The sequence below is a fragment of the Camellia sinensis genome, unplaced genomic scaffold (assembly GCF_055761805.1).
Source record: "Camellia sinensis isolate YWXY unplaced genomic scaffold, ASM5576180v1 Unanchor10, whole genome shotgun sequence".
NCBI classification, from domain to species: Eukaryota; Viridiplantae; Streptophyta; class Magnoliopsida; order Ericales; family Theaceae; genus Camellia; species Camellia sinensis.
The window spans coordinates 3,802,391-3,825,268 of NW_028128988.1; the positions used below are offsets into that span (position 1 = coordinate 3,802,391).

General features: G+C 36.9%; 1 protein-coding gene and 1 long non-coding RNA gene across 2 annotated transcripts; one reads left to right on the top strand and one right to left on the bottom strand.

The window, feature by feature from the left end:
- The first annotated feature begins 1,038 nt into the window (after positions 1–1,038).
- LOC145814435 (uncharacterized) lies at positions 1,039–3,515 on the top strand. The gene is made up of 3 exons (XR_014357757.1): positions 1,039–1,167; positions 2,101–2,158; positions 2,925–3,515. It is a non-coding gene; the product is annotated as an uncharacterized LOC145814435 (long non-coding RNA).
- An 18,569-nt stretch (positions 3,516–22,084) lies between these two features.
- LOC114320575 (26S proteasome non-ATPase regulatory subunit 6 homolog) lies at positions 22,085–22,786 on the bottom strand. The gene is made up of 2 exons (XM_082911167.1): positions 22,624–22,786; positions 22,085–22,506 (listed from the first exon to the last, which is right to left on the bottom strand). Exons 1-2 carry the CDS (start codon positions 22,731–22,733, stop codon positions 22,332–22,334), a joined length of 285 nt encoding a protein of 94 aa, XP_082767293.1. The 5' UTR covers positions 22,734–22,786; the 3' UTR covers positions 22,085–22,331.
- Between the last annotated feature and the right edge of the window lie 92 nt (positions 22,787–22,878).

Below are 22,878 nucleotides of genomic sequence, written 5' to 3' on the forward strand. Positions count from 1 at the left end.
GCGCTCTAGGCAGAATCGAATTTTCTGGGTCTAAGCCTCCACTGCTTGAGCAGCCTAGCCCACCGCTCATGCGGCCCAGCCCAGCACGTGCGACCTAGGGCCCCGTAAGTACGGCCCAAGCCCAGCCACCAAAATTTTCTGCTTCGCTCCCGGCACTCCGGACTCACCCGTACGCCCTTCGGAACAAGCGAAATTCAACACTGACAAAACAAGAACTAGAATTTTAACCTGGGGAACCATCCCAGACATTTCAAATCTAATAAAGGCAAATAGAGGACGAAGCGAAGAAGGAAAGAAAGGGAAAGGGAAGGAACCCGGCCATCATAGTTTGTCTGTTTTGTGGGTGATCTGTTTTGCTGCTAGGGGTATGTTGGGTGATTCTGGGCTGAATTTTGGGGTTATTGCTCCTTGGTTGTGCTCTGTCTGTGTGTGATCTAAGCTAAGGTTCAAGTATACATTATGAATTGGTTTTGGCTGCTGTTGTGGTTCATTCTGGGCTATGTGTGATGGGCTAGGTTACAAGCTGCAAGCTAGAGTCAGTGTTTACTGGAATCTGAGCATGCTTTAGCTCATTGTGATGATTTAGCTCTGTTGGTACCTGGTTTTTGTTATGTTGGTCTATTTTGTTATGTCTGTTTCAATGACTATTTTTTAGGTCTGTGATGGGCTAGGTTGTGAGAATCCGAATATAAAAATTAAGTAAATAATTAAATAATAATATTACAATCTTAAATATTTTGGTGGTGAATTCTAAGGTGCAAATTAAATATTATTGGAGGATCTTTTAATTAATTTTTAAACCGAAATTAAATTTATGGTGAAAGTCTTTAATTTAGAGGTAAGGTTTATTAGGAAAAAAAAAAATAAATAGAGAGAGAGGAGGGTGTGACTTGAACTCTAGACTACAAGGTTAATATATAAAACTCTTACCATTTGAGTTACATGTAACTTATGCATATGTTTTGTATATTTATCTATTTATTTGACCTATGTGTGCCCACCACTAGTATAAAATAAAATAAACACAAACCCTACTCTATTATTTGTTCACCACATAGGGCAACAACACATCAGCCACGGGAGAGGGTTAGAGAGAAGGAAAAAGAAGAAGAAGATGTTGCAATCAAAGAACTTTTGGGTGTATTGTGTTGTGTGTGATCATCAAAGGTTAGCCCTCCTAGGTTTTCTTCTCTTCTTTCTTTGTTCTTCATCCTTATTCTATAATTATTTTATTCATTCATGGAGAGGTTGTAGGTTTATGTGTTTTGTATATATATGTATACACTATTAAGAAATCTGAGGAGCTAAATTTATGTGTAAAGAATGGGTGTAATTCTTAGTTCAAAAATTCTGCACCGAATCGTAAACTTTAAAAATCAAGAAACCATATCAAACGGATGAATTTTAATCTGAAATTTTTACAGTAGATCAATTACATATTGAATTGCATATCTGATTTTTTTCATAATTTTTGGGAGTCGAAATCCATATAAATTGAGGTATTCAAATCTGTCCAGGAAACCAGTCCGAAACAGTAAATTCGGGAGTGTTGTTCTCTTTGGGTATAAATCCAAAAATTATCAAATTAGTGTCATTAGAACCGGTTACGAGTCTAGTTTCGTACGTTTTTGGCCTTGCATTGATTGCTCGTGTATATTAAGAGAACCGTCAATTTCTTTAAAGTGCTGCAGAAAACAACCTGTTTGGATATAATAAATTGTAGATAATTATTTTGATAAGCAAATCAAGTGAAACCAATTGGGTTTGAAACTTAGGATATATTAGATCATATCTGGAGGTTATTGGAATTTTTCGAATAGCTTGGAGTGCGTTTTGTAATTTTCAAAGTTAGCGAATAGGTTGGGAAGGCTTGTTTGAAATTCTATTTTATCTTAAAGTCACAATTAATTAAGTTTTGACCGGAACCCATGTCTTGGGTGATTTTAAACATTGAAGAACATGAACTTAGCTAATATTTAAGAGTAACGGTGAGTTGGGTTGAGCCGTGTTAGTGCGCTTTAGTTGAGGTTACTTAGTTCCTATTTTGTAGTATTTTAAATTAGTTGTGACGTGTAGTTTTTTTTTTTATACTTCGTTCAGGGCACTAGTTGGACTTTTACACTCTATTCGATTCAAGGATTATATCATTTCGTTTCAGGTGAGTAGTTTCATGCTACGTATTTTTATAAATGTTCCCCTACCCTGAACTGTTGGAAAATTAAATTGTTGTTTTAAGACTAAACTGTTTTGATAAATTATTATATTATTAATTGAATCAAATTATTTCCGAAACATGTGTGAACTTGGCATACTGTAAACTATTTGTTTTGGTCTCATGTTTATAATGATGAACTACCATGTTTTGCAAAACTGATGTGTATTGATTATTGGGACCATGTGTGTATTTAGTCCAGGGAAATTATTCCACTGTGTGTGGTGACTTTGGCCACTAGGGAACAGATCCGAGTTGGGCCGTGATGACTCTAGTGCTCAACGATTGTAAGGAAAAGACCTTTAAAAACAACTAGGTGACCTTCAATCGGATCGTCTTTGAGAAAAGGCCCAGGTGCCACCCTGAGGATGACTCTTAGCTCGGTATTGGATCCAACGGGGCTTATAGCCTTGAGAACTGTGTGGCAGATTATTTGTTTTTATTGGTACCCAGAAAATTATTGGTGTTCATGTTATAATCTGTTTTAAGTGGCAAATGTCGTTTATCATGTTCTTGCGAGACATGAGTATTTTAAGTATTGAATTGTGGAACCTTCTTTTTGAAACAGATTGTATTTACCAAACTGTATGTCAATCTAGTTTCTGTGATATATATCTTATTTTGGAATTGAACCCTGTTTTCAAAACTGTATTTACTATCCATGTTGCTACTCACTGAGCTATCAGCTGACTTAGTTGTTTACCATTTCCAGGTGTTAGAAGGACTTAGAGTGGACTCATGGCATAGCGGGGACTCAATTGCATGGACCTCTAGGGCATTCCTTAGTTTAGAGTGTTATGTCAAGTTTGTGCATATTTATATTTATTCTTATCGAAGTTCATTTAGGATTATTTTTGATATGTGGGTTGTTTATATCCCATAAGTTTGGATGGTTTTTTATTACGGTTGATTTTGCCATTTATAATTGTGACATGTCTGGATTGAGTTTTGGCTATTTATTATTGGACTATTGTTCAATTGTTCAATGTGATTGGATTCGTGTTTAGGCTTACGTGTGCCTTGGACTAAGTCCCTGTGGGCCACGGCCGGTCATGCCCGGATTTGGGGTGTGACATAGGTTATGTTCTGCTGGTGTGGTGTTTGGTTTGCTTTCTTGTTGGTTTCTCACCGACTCTGGGGGTGCTAGCAAATGATAGGATGGGCTCTTTAGTGCCAACCTAGTTGGGATGATTTAGCTCATTGTGATGCCTTTGCACTTCTCTTTCCTTTTTTGATGTAATGTGTTTGAACTTTGTACTTCACTCATTCATTAATAAAGTTTCTTTTTTGCTGATAAAAAAAATACTATATTTTAGTCCCAATTCTTAATTGTTCCATATTTGTTCTCAAATTATGTGATTTGTTACACTTTGATCCCTAACGTTAATACCAATCAAAATTAATAACACAAAAGAATTATTTTTAAAAAAATTTATGAAATGCATCAAGTTCTAATTTTTTTGGTTAGTTTTTTTTTTTTTTTTTTTTTTTTTTTAAGATGCATTAATGGAATAATATGGATTAAAGTTTAAAAATTAAGGAAAATGAAACTGATTAGGTTGTGACCTTATACTCCGTTTGTTTGGGCGGAAAATATTTTGTACAGAAAAAAAATTTCAGAAAAATTTTTCTAGAGAAAACATTTTTCTATATTTACTGGTAGTGGTGGTTGTGGTGGTGGTGGTGGTGGTGAAACAAAGGTGGAGGTAGAGGTGGTGGCATGGTGGTGGGGCATTGACGACGGTAATGGTGGCAGTAGTTGTGGCCGTGGTGATCATGGTGTGGTGGTGGAGGTGAGGTGATGGTGGTAGTGTGAAGGCATTGGTAAGATTTTAGTCCGGAAAATATTTTCTACCTTTTTAAAGTAAAAAATATTTCCTGTCCATATGGACTTATTTTCTGTTAACCATAGAAAATATTTTTCATCAACTTTTGTTTTCTACTATTTCAAATACCAAAAAATACAAAAAAATATTTTAAAAAAAATGTTTTCCGACCAAACTCAAAAGGCTACCTGCCATTTCTTTTGATAGGTTTGGGGGATGTTGAATTGATGTGCCCAACCTTTCATGAGGTCAAGGCAAATTAGGTTTTTTTAATATTTAAATAACTTTTATTAATTTTTATATTATGAAATATTTTATGAAAATTATATGTTTAATTCTTGTAAGGGTAAATTATACCGGTGGTCTTTACATTTTGCCCCTTATGTTATTTTGTTTCTTACACTTTTAACTGATACAATTTTGACCCTTAAAGTTTAAATTTTGTGTCAATTTGATCCAATTGATAATATCGTTAATGTTTTTGACTGAAAATAATTACTAAATTGGTTGAGATAACTTACTGAGTTTAGTAAATTTATAATTTTACTCTAAAAAATATGACACATACTACTTATATGCATATTTTTCTTAAAGTAATATTAAGAGTTGTAATCAATTGGATTAAATTAAAACAAAATCATAAATTCATAATCAAAATCGAGTCAATTGAAATTATAATAATCAAAAACACAAAAACCAAAATACATGAATCACTGTCACAATTTGTCATCCTTGCAATTAAAATTCTAAGTGTTAATATTGGGATCACTTTTGGATAATTATTTTTTTAGTTGAGCTTTGAATATGAAGTTTTTATTTGTTGATCCTTCAGAAAAGGAGGGTTTTTCCTTCTTTTCTTTTTTTTTTTTAAATTTTTTATTATGTATCATTAGTCAAAGAATAAAATTCTTTTCTGGGCCTGTTGATAAATAATATTTTTCTCAATTTTTACAATTGAAGACTTTTGGACAGAGATTATTTGGCTGGGCCTTGATTGAAAAAAAAAAAAATGAATTTCTTAGGGCTTGTTTCATGCTCAAATCAATTTTTGGGCTCTCAAAATCAAAAATTGTTTGGTTTTATAATTTTTTCAAAATTGTTTTTAATCAAATTTTCTATCTTCTCTTTTCTTCTCTCACATTCTACACATCAATTAATCATTTTTTTCTCTCTCTCCTCTTTTGCATCATCCACATCAATCAGTCACGTTTTCTTTCACATTCATCCATTCATTTACCAAAAAATTACAAATCATCCCAAATTACAAAACTATCTTCTATCTATACAGGAGTGTAAAAATGGCACGCGGCCCGTGGGCGGCTCGAAGCTTGCCCGCAACTCGGAGTGGGCCTAGCCCGTTTAGGTTTGTTTCAGCCCAAGTCCGAACCCAGCCCAAGACCCTGGGCCTGGGCCATCATTTTGAAGTCTGGCTTGCCCGAGGCCCAGTGTCTTTTTTAGTAAAAAATAATAAAATTTTGGTAGAAAAAATTTTAAAAAAATATTCAGTCCCGACCCACCAGCCCGCCCATGGCCCGAATACCCCCTAGGTTTTGGGCCTACTTTTCTAGCCCGTGGCCCAGCCCCGGCCCGAACTTTGATGGGAGCCTGCGAGGCCCAACATGGGCCGAACCGAGCCGGGCCGGGCCAAATTTACACCCCTATCTATACTATTATTAAGTGAAGGTCTCAATTAGTGTAATGAAACCTTACTCTCTTTATGCCACGTGGCAGTGTTTTATATAAATAGTGTTTTTTATTTATAAAAAATACACAAAGATCCTCATACCATGTGGTAGTATTTTATATAAATAGTTGGTGTAGTGAAACCTTATTCTCCTTATGCCACGTGATTGTATTTTATATAAATAGTGTTTTTTATTTATAAAAAACTAAATAAAGAGGTGGGTAGGATTTGAACCCATGATCATCATGAGTTTAAGATAAGAGAACTTATGCCACTTAAGCTGAGTACATATTATAACATTAATTTCATTATTACTTTCTTTTATTCTGACTAACTAGCATATTACCCGTACTATGCATGAGATAAAATAATATATTATTTATTAAAATAGGATAATTATATTTAATTTTTTTTATATTTTGTCTCTCGTAAATAATATTTTATATATAAGTTTAAGAATTTTGTTTCAAATGTTTCTTCATTGTAATATATAGCATAGATAGATTAAAATTGTTGTATTGATAATTAATAATTAAAATTATGCTTTGTTATAAAAAAAAAATGACATAGTTCTAATACTTCACTATTTTAGAATAAAAATATATTAATTTAAAAAAATTGTCATATTGGTTTTTGAAAGGGAAATAATTAAAGAAATTTTAAACATTTAATGAGTAAGAATAAATCATCGTAACATATAAAACCGTTAAAATCACGGTTAAATGAACAAATCATTCAAACTTAAAACGGTTTAGCTTAATCAATTAGGTCAAAAAAATAACTAACTTACACAAAAAATTAATTAATTAAAACTTTTAATTTTTTTTTTATTAAAATTTAAACTGTCACTAAATATGGAAAGTAACCTATTAATTTAAATATAAAATTGGCACAATATAAATTTAAAATTAGAATAGTCTATCCCTTATAAGTTTTTAATACAAATTTAAAATGATCATAATTACCTCATAATTTTTGTATTAAGGAGAAGTAAGAGTGACGTCGAGATTATTAATATATCTGTATATTTTACAAAAGAATACTTTTAAGGAGAGATATTATAAGAGTTTCAAAATCTTATATAAAATTATTTTTAAAATCAAAACCCCTATGTAGAATTGTTAAATAAAAGTTAAATGGAAGTTAGTCAATGGGGATTTTCTTAATTATTTAAAATTAAGAAAATCAAAAAAATTAGTATGAGATATTGATCATAAGGTTTCTCATTAAAAATCTCATTTTTCTTATATAAATGGAAGCATAAGATTCACTTTATATAAAATAATTTGCTTTTTTCTTCTTTTCTTGATGTGGGATTGTAAAATAAAAGTTAAGTGGAAGTTAGCCAATGGGGATTTTCTTAATTGTTAAAAATTAAGAAAATTCGATAATTTATATAAATGGAAGCATAAAATTCACTTTATGTAAGTACAACAATTCACTTTTTTCTTCTTTTTTCGATATGGGATTGTAAGATAAAAGTTAAATGGAAGCTAGTAAATGGCAATTTTCTTAATTGTTTAAAATTAAGAAAATTTAATAATTTTAAAATGAGGGTTTGGAGCTCCTAGAAAGCTTCTCTCTAAAAAACCCATTTTTCTTATATAATATAAGTGAAATAACTCAATTTTTTCTTCTTTCCCCGATGTGGGATTGTGTAAAATGAAAGTTAACAATTATTTGGGTAGGAAGTTTATTTCGAATCAAGCAATTCCAGTCGTTTAATATTTAATTAGGTCAATCTTTAATTTATTTCGAATCAAACAAATCTAACTAATATATTTTGATAAAACTGCTAAAATTGCGATTAAACCCAGCGAATCAGTCAAACCGAAAACGGTTCACCCTATGGGCTAGGTCAAAAGACCAACCAACTTATACAAAAATTAATTAGTTAAAACTTTTAAATTTTATTTTAATTTTAAAATTTAAACTATCTTGAACTGAAACATACACAACACTACAATATTAAAAGGGAGTATGAGATTTATATAGTGAAACAACTCATTTTTTCCTCATTTTCTTAATGTGGGATTGTAAAATAAAAGTTAACAGTTGTTTGGACGGGAAGTTCATTTTTAATCAAACAATTTCAGTCGTTCAATTTTTAATCAGGTCAATCTTAATTTATTTCAAATCAAACAAACCTAAAAAATTTATTTTGATAAAAACAGCTAAAACCGCAGTTAAACCAGTGAATTAATCAAACTGAAAATGATTCAGCCTAATCTGTAACAACCCTCACCTTACTCTTGTCATGCTTGCATACATTCATGCATGATCTTGCCTTGTTATATTGTATTGAAGGTTTTGTCTTGCCTTGATTTGCTTAAAGTTGTTTGCATGTTTTTGTTCTTTGCTTGGTGTGTGTGTGTGGCCGAGGTCGCCTTGAGCTTAGTTGGCCTTTGAACCCTTGTACTTAGTACTGTTTTGAGACCTTGGTCGACCCCCACCTTCACCTCGAGCATTTATTGCCGAGATGTTTTGCACTCAGTGAACCTTGTCCGCAGGCAGGTATGGCCTAGGCCGAGATGTGGCACACCCCGGCCAAGGTGTGGCACAGCTTAGTCAAGCGTCGTCCTCCCTAGCCGATGTTTTGTTATCCTGTTGCCGGATCCTTGATTTTGAGCCGATGTCATTTATTGCCGATGTGTCTTACCCGAGCTTGCTGCATACGCTTTGTCAGAGACTTGTCTTATCTATCAATCACCTTTTTGAGTTGAACCAACCCGGCAGCGCCACGTGTCCGAGCTGATTGTTAAGAAAGCCGACAGACCTAGAAACAAATCATTTTTGTCTCAAATCTTTGCCTTTAGAGAGAGAAGCTCTAGAGAGAAGGAAGAGAAGTTCTTGAGTGAGAATAGGTCTTCCAAGCTTGATCTTCGTGGTTTGATCCGTTGGATCCGAGTTTTGAGGTAAGAACCTTGATCTACTTTGATTGTTGATATTGATCATCTAGCTGCATTGCATGATCGGATTCGTTTTGCATGTCATGCATCGATTTGAAGTTGGTTTTGAAAAGAGAAAATGGTTTTCATGTGTTCTTGCAGAAAAGTCTCGTTTTGATCCAAAAGTTGGGACCGAAATCATGTTTTTATGTTTGTTCTTGCATGATCTTCTTGTATGGGTACCAGGTCCATGTTTTGAACTCTTAGCATGAAACCTCAGATTTTGTAACAAGTTTTGATCTTGCATTTATCTTTCTTTTGATCGTGCTTATCATGTTCTTCATGTTCTTCGAAGGGAACCCTGGTTTTCCCAACTTTGCTTTTGCATGAGGCCAACGGGACCACACCTCGGCAAGAAGTGTGGGACCTCGGCATAGACCTGGTTGGTACCCAGTTTGTTTTGATGAGGCGGGAGCAGTGTTTAAACTCCCAGCATGTTTTGCTTGTTATTGACTTGGATCTGGTAAGAATGCCGAGATCCTTCGCATGTGTATATGAGGCTTGTTTTGAGAATGTGATTACCATGTGTTTGTAGGACCTTGACCCTTGCTTTGAGCCTACACCTGAAGAGATAGGTGAGTGGTATTTCTAATAAAGCTATGTTACACTTGTTTTTGACAAATCTTGCTTTGTTTTGTTTTTGACGAAAGTATTTACTAAGCATGAATGAATAGCCCTGTTTTGATGTATCAAGTTTAAGCCTTGTTTCGATGTCATTCTTGAAAAGTCCCTTGTACCGGAGGACTCTAAACTTTCGCAGTACCAAGTGAAAAAGTCCCTCGTCCTGGAGGACTCTAAACTTTCACAGCACTAAGTATAAAAAGATACGGTCCTTTCTTGGAAAGACTATATTGTTAAATCGGGCTACGGGCCTAAGTAACACAAGTCCCTTGTGCTGGAGGACTCTAAACTTTCACAGCCCTAAGTATAAAAGGATACGGTCCTTTCTTGGAAAGACTATATTGTTAAATCGGGCTACGGGCCTAAGTAACACAAGTCCCTTGTGCTGGAGGACTCTAAACTTTCGCAGCCCTAAGTATAAAAGGATACGGTCCTTTCTTGGAAAGACTATATTGTTGAATCGGGCTACGGGCCTAAGTAACACAAGTCCCTTGTGCTGGAGGACTCTAAACTTTCGCAGTACTTTTGAATAAACGATTACGGATCGTACAGTCCTTATTTTGATGAGCTTGATGTGCTTCGCCGATGTCAGTAAGCATCCCTTGATACTTGTAAGATTTGATTGATGAATACGGTTCATCCCTTGTTTTGCCGATGTCAGTAAGCATCCCTTGATACTTGTAAGATTTGATTGATGAATACGGTTCATCCCTTGTTTTGCCAATGTCAGTAAGCATCCCTTGATACTTGTAAGATTTGATTGATGAATACGGTTCATCCCTTGTTTTGCCGATGTAAGTAAGCATCCCTTGAGACTTGTGACCTTGACTTGATGAATACGGTTCATCCCTTGTTTTGATAGATTTTGATGTGTTTTGCTTTGGAGGAATCTCGGCTATATTCATGCAAAACCTTTATTTCTAGTACCATTCACTGAGTATTTGTGCTCACCCCTCTCTATATATATGTAGGTGATGGGCAGGACGTCGGCGATGCCTAAACTGTTTTTGAAAGCTTATTTGGATTCATGATTATGTCGGCTTTGTTTTTGTATTCACGTCGGCGATGCCATTTATTTCATGTCGGCGAATCTTGAAAATCATGCTTCTTGGCTTGTATTTGCTGTATTTTGTGTATGTCGGCTCGAGAAGCCTTTTGATCAAGATGTAACACATATTCTGCTTTGTTGTATTCAAGTTGTAAAGTTAATTGGAAATGTTTGGCACTACATTTGATCTACGCACAGCTCTTATGGACTACTCGTATTTTGGATTATTGCTTCCGCATTTGTGAGCCCCGATTATCATACTCTGATTGTGTTAAGTTTTTGAAAGTTGGCCTTCGATAATTACGGATTACTGGCCATCACGGCACCAAACTACTAGGGGCGGTTTGGGGTCGTGACAGAATGGTATCAGAGCACAAGTTCCTCAGTATACGTTAATCACACACTTGAGTCCTAAAGAGCATAGGATTTCCCTTAAGAAGATGTTAGGGTTGCACCTTGGTATTTGTTGTTTGAGTGAGGTGTGCATTGTCTTGATATGCTTATTTGTTGCTTGCCTACGGGGTTATTTGTTTATTTGTTTTAAAGTCATACTTTGCACGCTCATAGTATCATGAGGAGAGGTAGACCTCCAATTGGCCGGGATCAGCCCGAATACAGAATGGATAGACTGGAAAGACTAGTTGAAGGTTTGGCCCGCGAGTTGAGGCAAACAAGACAGCAGTTCGCCAGTGCTACGTCGACTCAGGCCGAGCAGACCAACGGCCGAAATGTAGTTCCGCCTCCACCCCCTCTAGTGCCGCAAGTTCCCCCGCAGCCAGCCTTATATGGGGATGGCACGATAGCTTTGATTCGGGAGTTCAAGAAAATGAAACCACCAAGATTCTCTGGGGGTATAGAGCCGATGAAGGCTGAGGCATGGGTTTTAGAAATGGAAAAGTTATGCGAGATCTTCCCTAGCACCGACGCTCAGAAAGTGACGTTGGCAGCATTCACATTAGATGATGACGCTCGTAGGTGGTGGATGATGGTGAGAGAGAGCAACCCAGATCTGACCTGGACTCGATTCTTAGAGTTGTTCTACAAAAAACATTTTCCCCTAAGTGTTCGAAACCGCAAGGCTACCTAATTTCATACCTTGACGCAGGACAACAGAACAGTGGCGGAATATGATCGCGCTTTTACTGAATTGGTGAGGTTTGTACCTCACATGGCCAACGATGAATATATGAAGGCCAGGAAGTTCGAGTGTGGGCTTCGTGGACCAATTCAAGACCGGGTTAATTTGCTCGATATGCCGACTTATGCCGAAGTATTGGACAAAGCCATTCAGGCCGAAGCTAATTTGAATCGATACCAGAGCTCGGGAGAGAACCAGCGAAAAAGGCAGAACTATGACAATCGCCGAGGACAGCTGGGCACCAAGAAGAGAACGAACATGGGCAGTACTAGTGACCTAAGACAGGAAGGGAGTGCTAAGCTGACGTGTTCGGACTGTGGGAGACAACATTTCGGGATCTGTCGTCGGACGTCTGGAGCTTGTTATGAATGTGGCGAGATGGGCCATTATGTGAGAGATTGCCCCAAGGCAAAGGCCGATAACAACAAGAAAGGTGAGAATACCTCGGGTTCCGTTCAGAAGGGAAATGCTGGGAAAGGACAGATGAGACAGGGCAGAGTGTTTGCGTTAGTACCAGGAGACACTCAGAATGCTGAGGCAGTGGTGTCAGGTATACTTCTAATTTGCTCCCAAGATGCTTATGTGTTGATTGATTCGGGTTCTACGCATTCGTTTATATCTACTAAGTTTGCCGAGAAAATTGATAGAGAACTAGAGCCCCTTGATTTCATATTATCTGTGTCTACTCCATCTGGGAGACCTATGATTGTTGTGTCCATATATAGAGCGTGTGTTGTTGTGATTGAGAATGTCGAACTGTTAGTAGATTTAATGCCCCTGGATATGATTCATTTTGATGTTATACTGGGAATGGATTGGTTAGCCGCAAATCATGCATCTATTAATTGTGTTTCGAAAAGTGTCACATTGAGACCCCCGAACCTAGCCGAGGTTACTTTCCAGGGTAAAGGGCTAGTGCCCCCACCTTACTTGATTTCGTTCATTAAGGCCTGTAAGTTAATTCAGAAAGGGTGTCGAGGCTACTTGTGTAGTATACTGAGTGATCAGAATGGAAATGTTAGCTTAGCCGACATCCTAGTTGTTAATGATTTCCCCGACGTCTTCCCAGACGAGTTGCCTGGCCACTTAACCGATAGAGAAATAGAGTTTACAGTTGACATCATGTCAGGAACACAGCCGATCTCCAAAACGCCTTATAGGATGGCCCCAGCTGAACTTAGAGAATTGAAACTGCAATTGCAAGAGTTGTTAGATAAGGGATTTATTAGGCTGAGCACTTCACCATGGGGAGCACCTGTTTTATTTGTTAAGAAGAAGGATGGCACACTCCGTCTTTGCATCAATTATAGGGAACTTAATAAGGTCACCATTAAGAACAAGTACCCATTGCCTAGGATCGATGATCTGCTTGACCAATTACAAGGAGCACGAGTCTTTTCTAAGATCGACCTTAGGTCTGGTTACCATCAGCTTAAAGTTAAAGCCGAAGATGTTGAGAAGACTGCTTTTCGAACAAGATATGGCCACTACGAGTTTTTAGTAATGCCTTTTGGAGTGACCAATGCCCCTGCTGCATTTATGGATTTGATGAACAGAGTCTTCAAACCGCATTTAGATGAGTTTGTAGTTGTTTTCGTTGATGATATATTGATCTATTCCAAGAGTGAAGTTGAACATGAAAATCATTTGAGACTTGCCTTACAGATTTTGAGAGAACGGAAATTGTATGCTAAGTTTAACAAGTGTGAATTTTGGCTTTCTACTATCTCATTCTTGGGTCATGTGATTAATGAAGAGGGTATTTCGGTGGATCCTAGCAAAATTGAAGCCGTAGTAAATTGGCCAAGGCCGACTAATGTATCCGAGATTCGTAGTTTTCTGGGTTTGGCAGGTTATTACAGAAAGTTTGTGAAAGATTTCTCAAGGATTGCAATTCCATTGACGCAACTGACTAAGAAGGGGACACTGTATGAATGGACTAAAGATCGGGAGTCAGCCTTCCAGGAACTGAAGACGAGGTTAGTTACAGCACCAGTACTCGTACTTCCATCAAGTAATGAAGAATTTCATGTCTATAGTGATGCATCGCATAAGGGTTTGGGTTGTGTGTTAATGCAAAAGGGTAAGGTTATAGCATATGCATCTCGTCAGTTGAAACCCCATGAGAAGAACTATCCTACCCATGATTTAGAATTAGCGGCCGTAGTATTTGCTTTAAAGATTTGGCGTCACTATTTGTATGGAGCTTCTTGTCAGATTTTTACAGATCATAAGAGTTTAAAGTACCTGTTCACTCAGAAGGAATTGAATTTGAGGCAGAGAAGGTGGCTTGAGTTGTTGAAAGACTGTGATATGCAAATTCAATATCACCCAGGTAAAGCTAACAGTGTAGCCGACGCTTTGAGCAGAAAGTCAGATGGAAATTTGGCGTGTTTGACCATGATAACAGTGGAGCCAACTATTGTTGATGAAGTAAAGACAAGACAGATGGAGGATATCTTCTTCAAGAAAATAGCCGAGGAAATTGACACGAAGCCGAGATTAGGGTATACTATCGAAGAGCAAGTACTCAAGTTTGAGGGACGGTTATGTGTGGCCGACATCCCAGAGTTGAAGAGGAAAATTTTGCAGGAAGCTCACAGTTCTAAGTTTGCTGTTCATCCAGGGAACAACAAAATGTATCAAGATGTGAAGCGGACTTTCTGGTGGCCAAATATGAAAAGAGAGATAGCCGAATTCGTGTCCCAGTGTTTGCATTGTCAACAAGTGAAAGCAGAACATCAAAGACCGGCAGGACTTCTTCAACCTTTACCGATTCCTGAGTGGAAATGGGAACACATCTCCATGGATTTTGTGACTGGTTTGCCGAAGACACCGAAAGGTATGGATTCGATTTGGGTTGTTATTGATAGATTAACTAAGTCAGCACACTTTCTACCTGTTAAGACTGTATTCAACGCCGATCAACTTGCCTTGTTATATGTGAACGAGATTGTCAGACTTCATGGAGTGCCGATATCAATTGTGTCAGACCGAGATCCTAGATTTGTTTCTAGATTTTGGCAGAGTCTTCAGAGAGCTTTCGGAGTTGAGCTGAGATTTAGTACAGCTTTTCATCCCGAGACGGATGGGCAGACAGAGAGGACAATCCAGACACTTGAAGATATGCTTAGACTTTGTGTATTGGACTTCCTAGGAAGTTGGGGAACACACTTGCCCTTAGTGGAATTCGCTTACAACAACAGTTATCAAGCTAGCATTGGCATGGCGCCGTATGAGGCCTTGTACGGAAGAAAATGTAGGTCGCCGATATGTTGGACCGAGGTTGGAGACAAAGCTCTGCTTGGTCCCGAATTGATTCAAGTGACAACAGAGAAGATTAAACTTATCCAACAGAGGATTAAAACTGCCCAGAGCTGACAAAAGAGCTACGCCGACCAGAGAAGGAATGAGGTAGGATTCGAAGTCGGGAACCATGTATTCCTGAAGGTTTCACCAAGGAAAGGAGTTTCAAGATTTGGAAAGAAAGGCAAATTGGCACCACGGTATATTGGACCATTTGAAATTCTTGAGAGAATTAACCCCGTTGCCTATAGACTTGCTTTGCCGCCAGATTTGAGCCAAGTCCACAATGTGTTTCATGTTTCGATGTTAAGAAAGTACATCCGAGATCCACTACATGTAATTGATCATTCCGAGATCACGGTTAATAAGGATTTGGGCTACGAGGAGAAGCCGATGAGGATTATTGACAGACAAGTAAGACAGTTGAGAAACAAATCGATACCGATGGTAAAGGTCGAATGGAAGGAACATTATGGCACAGAAGCCACGTGGGAAAAGGAAGAGGATGTGAGAATCCGTTATCCGGAGTTGTCCTCAGAGCAAGGTAATCTAAGTTTGGGGACCAAACTTCTTTAAGGAGGGTAGGATGTAACAACCCTCACCTTACTCTTGTCATGCTTGCATACATTCATGCATGATCTTGCCTTGTTATATTGTTTTGAAGGTTTTGTCTTGCCTTGATTTGCTGAAAGTTGCTTGCATGTTTTTGTTCTTTGCTTGGTGTGTGTGTGGCCGAGGTCGCCTTGAGCTTAGTTCGCCTTTGAACCCTTGTACTTAGTACTGTTTTGAGACCTTGGTCGACCCCCACCTTCACCTCGGGCATTTATTGCTGAGATGTTTTGCACTCAGTGAACCTTGTCCGCAGGCAGGTATGGCCTAGGCCGAGATGTGGCACACCCCGGCCAAGGTATGGCACAGCTTAGTCAAGCGTCGTCCTCCCTAGCCGATGTTTTGTTATCCTGTTGCCGGATCCTTGATTTTGAGCCGATGTCATTTATTGCCGATGTGTCTTACCCGAGCTTGCTGCATACGCTTTGTCAGAGACTTGTCTTATCTATCAATCACCTTTTTGAGTTGAACCAACCCGGCAGCGCCACGTGTCCGAGCTGATTGTTAAGACAGCCGGCAGACCTAGAAACAAATCATTTTTGTCTCAAATCTTTGCCTTTAGAGAGAGAAGCTCTAGAGAGAAGGAAGAGAAGTTCTTGAGTGAGAATAGGTCTTCCAAGCTTGATCTTCGTGGTTTGATCCGTTGGATCCGAGTTTTGAGATAAGAACCTTGATCTACTTTGATTGTTGATATTGATCATCTAGCTGCATTGCATGATCGGATTCGTTTTGCATGTCATGCATCGATTTGAAGTTGGTTTTGAAAAGAGAAAATGGTTTTCATGTGTTCTTGCAGAAAAGTCTCGTTTTGATCCAAAAGTTGGGACCGAAATCATGTTTTTATGTTTGTTCTTGCATGATCTTCTTGTATGGGTACCAGGTCTATGTTTTGAACTCTTAGCATGAAACCTCAGATTTTGTAACAAGTTTTGATCTTGCATTTATCTTTCTTTTGATCGTGCTTATCATGTTCTTCATGTTCTTCGAAGGGAACCCTGGTTTTCCCAACTTTGCTTTTGCATGAGGCCAACGGGACCACACCTCGGCAAGAAGTGTGGGACCTCGGCATAGACCTGGTTGGTACCCAGTTTGTTTTGATGAGGCGGGAGCAGTGTTTAAACTCCCAGCATGTTTTGCTTGTTATTGACTTGGATCTGGTAAGAATGCCGAGATCCTTCGCATGTGTATATGAGGCTTGTTTTGAGAATGTGATTACCATGTGTTTGTAGGACCTTGACCCTTGCTTTGAGCCTACACCTGAAGAGCTAGGTGAGTGGTATTTCTAATAAAGCTATGTTACACTTGTTTTTGACAAATCTTGCTTTGTTTTGTTTTTAACGAAAGTATTTGCTAAGTATGAATGAATAGCCCTGTTTTGATGTATCAAGTTTAAGCCTTGTTTCGATGTCATTCTTGAAAAGTCCCTTGTACTGGAGGACTCTAAACTTTCACAGTACCAAGTGCAAAAGTCCCTCGTGCTGGAGGACTCTAAACTTTCACAGCACTAAGTATAAAAGGATACGGTCCTTTCTTGGAAAGACTATATTGTTAAATCGGGCTACGAGCCTAAGTAACACAAGTCCCTTGTGCTAGAGGACTCTAAACTTTCGCAGCCCTAAGTATAAAAGGATACGGTCCTTTCTTGGAAAGACTATATTGTTAAATCGGGCTACGGGCCTAAGTAACACAAGTCCCTTGTGCTGGAGGACTCTAAACTTTCGCAGCCCTAAGTATAAAAGGATACGGTCCTTTCTTGGAAAGACTATATTGTTAAATCGGGCTACGAGCCTAAGTAACATAAGTCCCTTGTGCTGGAGGACTCTAAACTTTCGCAGTACTTTTGAATAAACGATTACGGATCGTACAGTCCTTGTTTTGATGAGCTTGATGTGCTTCGCCGATGTCAGTAAGCATCCCTTGATACTTGTAAGATTTGATTGATGAATACGGTTCATCCCTTGTTTTGCCGATGTCAGTAAGCATCCCTTGATACTTGTAAGATTTGATTGATGAATACGGTTCATCCCTTGTTTTGCCGATGTAAGTAAGCATCCCTTGAGACTTGTGACCTTGACTTGATGAATACGGTTCATCCCTTGTTTTGATAGATTTTGATGTGTTCTGCTTTGGAGGAATCTCGGCTATATTCATGCAAAACCTTTATTTCTAGTACCATTCACTGAGTATTTGTGCTCACCCCTCTCTATATATATGTAGGTGATGGGCAGGACGTCGGTGACGCATAAACTGTTTTTGAAAGCTTATTTGGATTCATGATTATGTCGGCTTTGTTTTTGTATTCACGTCGGCGATGCCATTTATTTCATGTCGGCGAATCTTGAAAATCATGCTTCTTGGCTTGTATTTGCTGTATTTTGTGTATGTCGGCTCGAGAAGCCTTTTGATCAAGATGTAACACATATTTTGCTTTGTTGTATTCAAGTTGTAAAGTTAATTGGAAATGTTTGGCACTACATTTGATCTACGCACAGCTCTTATGGACTACTCGTATTTTAGATTATTGCTTCCGCATTTGTGAGCCCCGATTATCATACTCTGATTGTGTTAAGTTTTTGAAAGTTGGCCTTCGGTAATTACGGATTACTGGCCATCACGGCACCAAACTCCTAGGGGCGGTTTGGGGTCGTGACATAATCGGTTAAGTCAAAAGACCACCTAAGTTACAACAAAATTAATTAATTAAAACTTTTAAATTTTATTTTAAAATTTAACTCATCTTGAATTGAAACATGCACAATACTACAATATTAAATTGGAGTATAAGATTCACTTTATATAAGTGAAACAACTCACTTTTTTTTTTTTTTTTTTTTTCTTCTTCTTGATGTGGGATTGTAATTATTTTTAAAGTTAAATATTATGAGAGTTTCAAAATCTCATAGAAAATTATTTTAAAAATCAAAACCTCTATGTGGGATTATAAAATAAAAGTTAAATGGAAGTTAACCAATGGAGATTTTCTTAATTGTTTAAAATTAAGGAAAAAAAAAATTGGTATGAGATATTGATCATAGGATTTCTCACTAAAAATCTCCTTTTGCTTATATAAATGAAAGCATAAGATTCACTTTATGTAAATGAAACAATTCATTGTTTCCTCCTTTTCCCAATGTAAGATTGTAAAACAAAAATTAAATGGAAGCTAGTCAATGAAGATTTTCTTAATTATTTAAAATTAAGAAAATTCAATAATTTATATAAATGGAAGCATAAGATTCACTTTATGCCTTCGTTTGGGATATGGGTTAGCGTTTTGGTGTTTTGACTCTTGGCTATTTTAACATGAGGTTAAAAAACCTCGTTTGGGATGGACTTTTTGATTTTTTTAACTTTTGTGAGAGAAAAAATAAAATGATTATGATTTGGATGTGATATTTTGTCTTATTGACTTTTCAATCTATTTTGTCTTTTGTGGCTAAAATAGCCTCAAACCAACATGCCAAACATAAACAATTCATTTTTTTTTTTTTCCAATGTGAGATTGTAAAATAAAAATTAATAAGGGTAAATTACATTGACACCCCTTGAGGTTTGCACTTAATACAACTTCCCCCCTCACATTTTGAAAATCACATTCCCCTCCCTGAGGTTAATAATCCCATTACATATTACCCCCTCTGTTAGTCTACCGTTAGTCTACTTAACAACTTGTGAAAATGTCAGCAATCTTTTTTAACAAAATGCCAACTTTGCCCCTGAAATTATCATACCAAAATTTTCCATCTTTCTCACATCTCTTTGTAAATGGGTTCAATCCCACTACTCTCTCTTCCCTCCTCCACCCTCCACTATCATTGCCCCACCATGGAAACACTAAACACTTCATCCATCAACACCACCATGACACCACTGAAAATACAGAGTATATGCGATGTCAATTTCTTTATAGTGTTTAATTACCATGTAAACAAGAAGCAAAGAAAGAAACAGCTCAAGTTGCAAAACAAACTCCAATTCAACTAAGATATAACTAGTTAATTGCACCAAAACTACAAAAAGACACAATATACAATTGTTCTGGTAATCCATTCACTGAACAATTACATACATGTACATGTAATTATTATTATTATTGTTATTACTATATATATACATGTATGAATAAATAAAATAGATGGTTCAAGCACCAAATAGTCTTGGAAACTATGGTTCTTCAGTATTGTTTTCATGGCACTATGAGCATTGGCAAACTAGCAGGTTAGTGGCTTGAGAACCAACCAACGACCTCTACCATTATTGAACAAAGCAACCCATTTACCAAAAGCCCAACTCTGTCATCATCACCCACCCACCTCTGCTTCAATCCCTATTGCTATTATTCCGAACCACTATGCTTCCGTCCCACAGCTGCAAGCCGTTTCACCATCCCTCCTCCTCCATCACCCTTTGTATCGCCCCAATTTTAATTACTCGGAAATATTACCAAAGCCTGTAATTTAGGTCCATTTTATTTTATTTTATATATGTATATAAATATCTATTACACTTGAGTAATAGAAATACATCGATACATGTTCTCTCTCTCAATGAATATTACAATGACAACAATACATGCCAATCTCCTACTGTGCTACAAATAAATAATTACCAATACAAAATCCACTTCCTTTACATCTGCCATGAAGTTATACAAAAAGACTCAAGAACCCCATAAATCTTCAATCAAATAGTCCAAACTACCTTCCTGTAAAAAGATAAAACAACAACGGGGTGAGCACTAATGCCCAGTAGGAATCTCATAGTTCTCAATTAATAACTAACACACAGATAGAAATGATCATGCATGCAAGGTGATACCATATAGTAAGATGGCATTTTGTAAGTTCAAAACATTATATTGAAAGTATCTTTTCTTAAAATTTCACCTGAACCTTTAAGAAAACTCCCTGCCATAAATGTAGTCTCTCATCATTAGGAATCCATAGATTTTCTTTGAAAAACACGTACACTTAAGGAAGAACATCATCTTAAATTTATCAACTCAATTCCAAATTATTCTTCATCTCGTTTCCATTTTAATATTCCACATTTCATTTCCATTCTAATATTACATATTTCATATTTCATTTCCATTTCCAATTACTATACTCCATAACATCAAAATCCAAAGGATTAGAGTTTAACATGACACAAGAATCACAAACCCCTTTTTAATTCAATTTCCCAATTACTTACAAAACAAAACTCATAATCTTCCTTTTTGTCACAAGCAATCCATTGAGTTCATCATCACTAGCCCCTAATCCAATTACCCACATGATGCCAATTTCAATCCTTAATCCATTTTCCTTCAGTTCATTTATTCTTCTCAATTCATGAGTCAATTTCATTATCTTTCAACAACTAAATTGAGGCTACAACTCAGTGGTTTTCCAATCATACACAAAACACATAAACATTTCAAACTGCCATTTTACGAAAATTTCGTCAGCGGGATCGGCACCCATGTATAAATTTCGGGACTTTCACCCAGGACACTTCGGCCAACTTAGTTATAATGGAGTGCATCCCCTTTCTCCTCTCAAACAAACATACATATATAATGTATTTAATCACATAATCACACATGGTGTACATCCCCTTTCTCCTCCCAAACAATCATACATATACAATGTATTAAAACACACAGTCATATTCAATGACAACCATTTATCAGACTTATCATATCATTTACTCTTTTCAACTAGCACAATACATGTGATCCAAAGTATGATTTTCAAAGGAAACAAGTGCACTTAAAACATAACACAAGAATTTCCAAAATCTCTTTCCAAAACATACAGTTTAAATCCTCAAAATCCATTGCATGTTCCATGATATGCATGATTTATAAATAGTCCGGTTTGCCTAGTCAACATGCAATTTCTAAAACAATCATAGCTATCTTACACCGATAGCCCAAAACAAATATATCTAAACCTATAAATAAATTCCTTTAATGATACGTTTTTTCCAAAATCTCATGTGGGAGTGATAATGCATATCAAGCTCCACCATCATCATTAATAATCCTTCGATTTCACATTTACAATGACAATTTCAATTATTTATACAAAATGACAATTTGATCCAATTAGCACTACAAAAAAATTGACTTTTTGCGACGGTAAAATACCGTCGCTAATACTCCTAATGCCGTCACTAATACTTTTTGCGACGGCAATAGGGGGTCGCAAATGCAGGGGTCGCAAAAGAGTTTTTGCGACGGCACAGTGCCGTCGCTAATGTTTTGCGACGGCATTTTTGCCTTTTTGCGACGGCACTGTGCAGTCGCTAATAACGTTTGAAATTTCTTGACTTTTTTGCGACGGCACTATTTTGCCATCGCTAAAAATGTTATTTGAGACGGCAAAAAATACCGTCGCTAATAGTCTTTTTTTTGCAACGGCAAAAACACTGTTTTTTGTGACGGTGTGGTGCCGTCGCAAAAAATATTAAAAATATGAAAATTTCTATTTTTTGCGACAGTGTAATGCCGTCGCAAAAAGTATCAAAAAATAATAAAATTTATATTTTAAATAATAAAATTTCTATTTTTTGCGACAGTGTAATGCCGTCGCAAAAAGTAAAACCTGTAACAAAATTAATAAAAATATTTTTAAAAAAAATCATCAGACACTGTCTGTACTTGTGCTTCCTTATCCAATGAACCATCTTCTTTGTCCTGCCCAAACAAGAAATATGAATTTATCCTTAGATCAATTAAAAAAATTATCCTGTTTGAGCCTGTTTTCCAATCTCCCGCTTAAAAAAAAAATAAAATCAAAAAAACCTAAACAGGAGAAGATATTCCTATTCCTTTAAAATTTTCAGTAAATTCAAAGATCACTAAGAATACAATGTAGCATGATAAAGCAACAAGCATGAAGTCCCTAGACCCACTTTGGGGCATCATTTTCTAAAACGCAAGAAATGCTTTCAAAGATCAATCACACGAGAAAGCTTCTGAATTCGGTTTAGTAGGAAGTCCCCTTGCTTGATAGTTGCTTGATAAAGAGCATTCTTTGCATCTGGACGGTTAGTTTCCAAAACACCGGCAACTTTATCAATCTTGCAGTGAAGCTTCCCTGCTGCAATAAAACGTGACAGTTCCCTGGTGCAATCGAGGAACTCAATTAAACACCAATGGTTCACAATAAAAATCAATAACAATCTTACAGAAAAGATCAAAAGCATGAGTGAGTGTATCTAGGAAAATGAGATCACTTACAAATCAATGAACTCTACTGTTACTCCAAATGCTTTTGCCATTGCCTCAATTGTGACACTCTCATAGGATTCCAAGAATTGGGAATAAACCACGGTCCTAACCTCCCTCATGTATACCAGAAGTGGGGATGCAAATGACGGTCCAATTTTATTTGCTCCATCAGGCCAGCTGAAAATCAATTGGATAAAATTTCAGATTGGAATAAACTATAAGACAACATATTCAAATTGGAACAATAGTTTCAGCAATTGATCA

Coding starts and splice junctions, on each gene's coding strand:
- LOC114320575 (XM_082911167.1), bottom strand. CDS start 22,733: ATGAGGGAGGTTAGGACCGTGGTTTATTCCCAATTCTTGGAATCCTAT. Junction 22,507..22,623: donor ACAGTAGAGTTCATTGATTT/GTAAGTGATCTC, acceptor CGATTGCACCAG/GGAACTGTCACGTTTTATTG.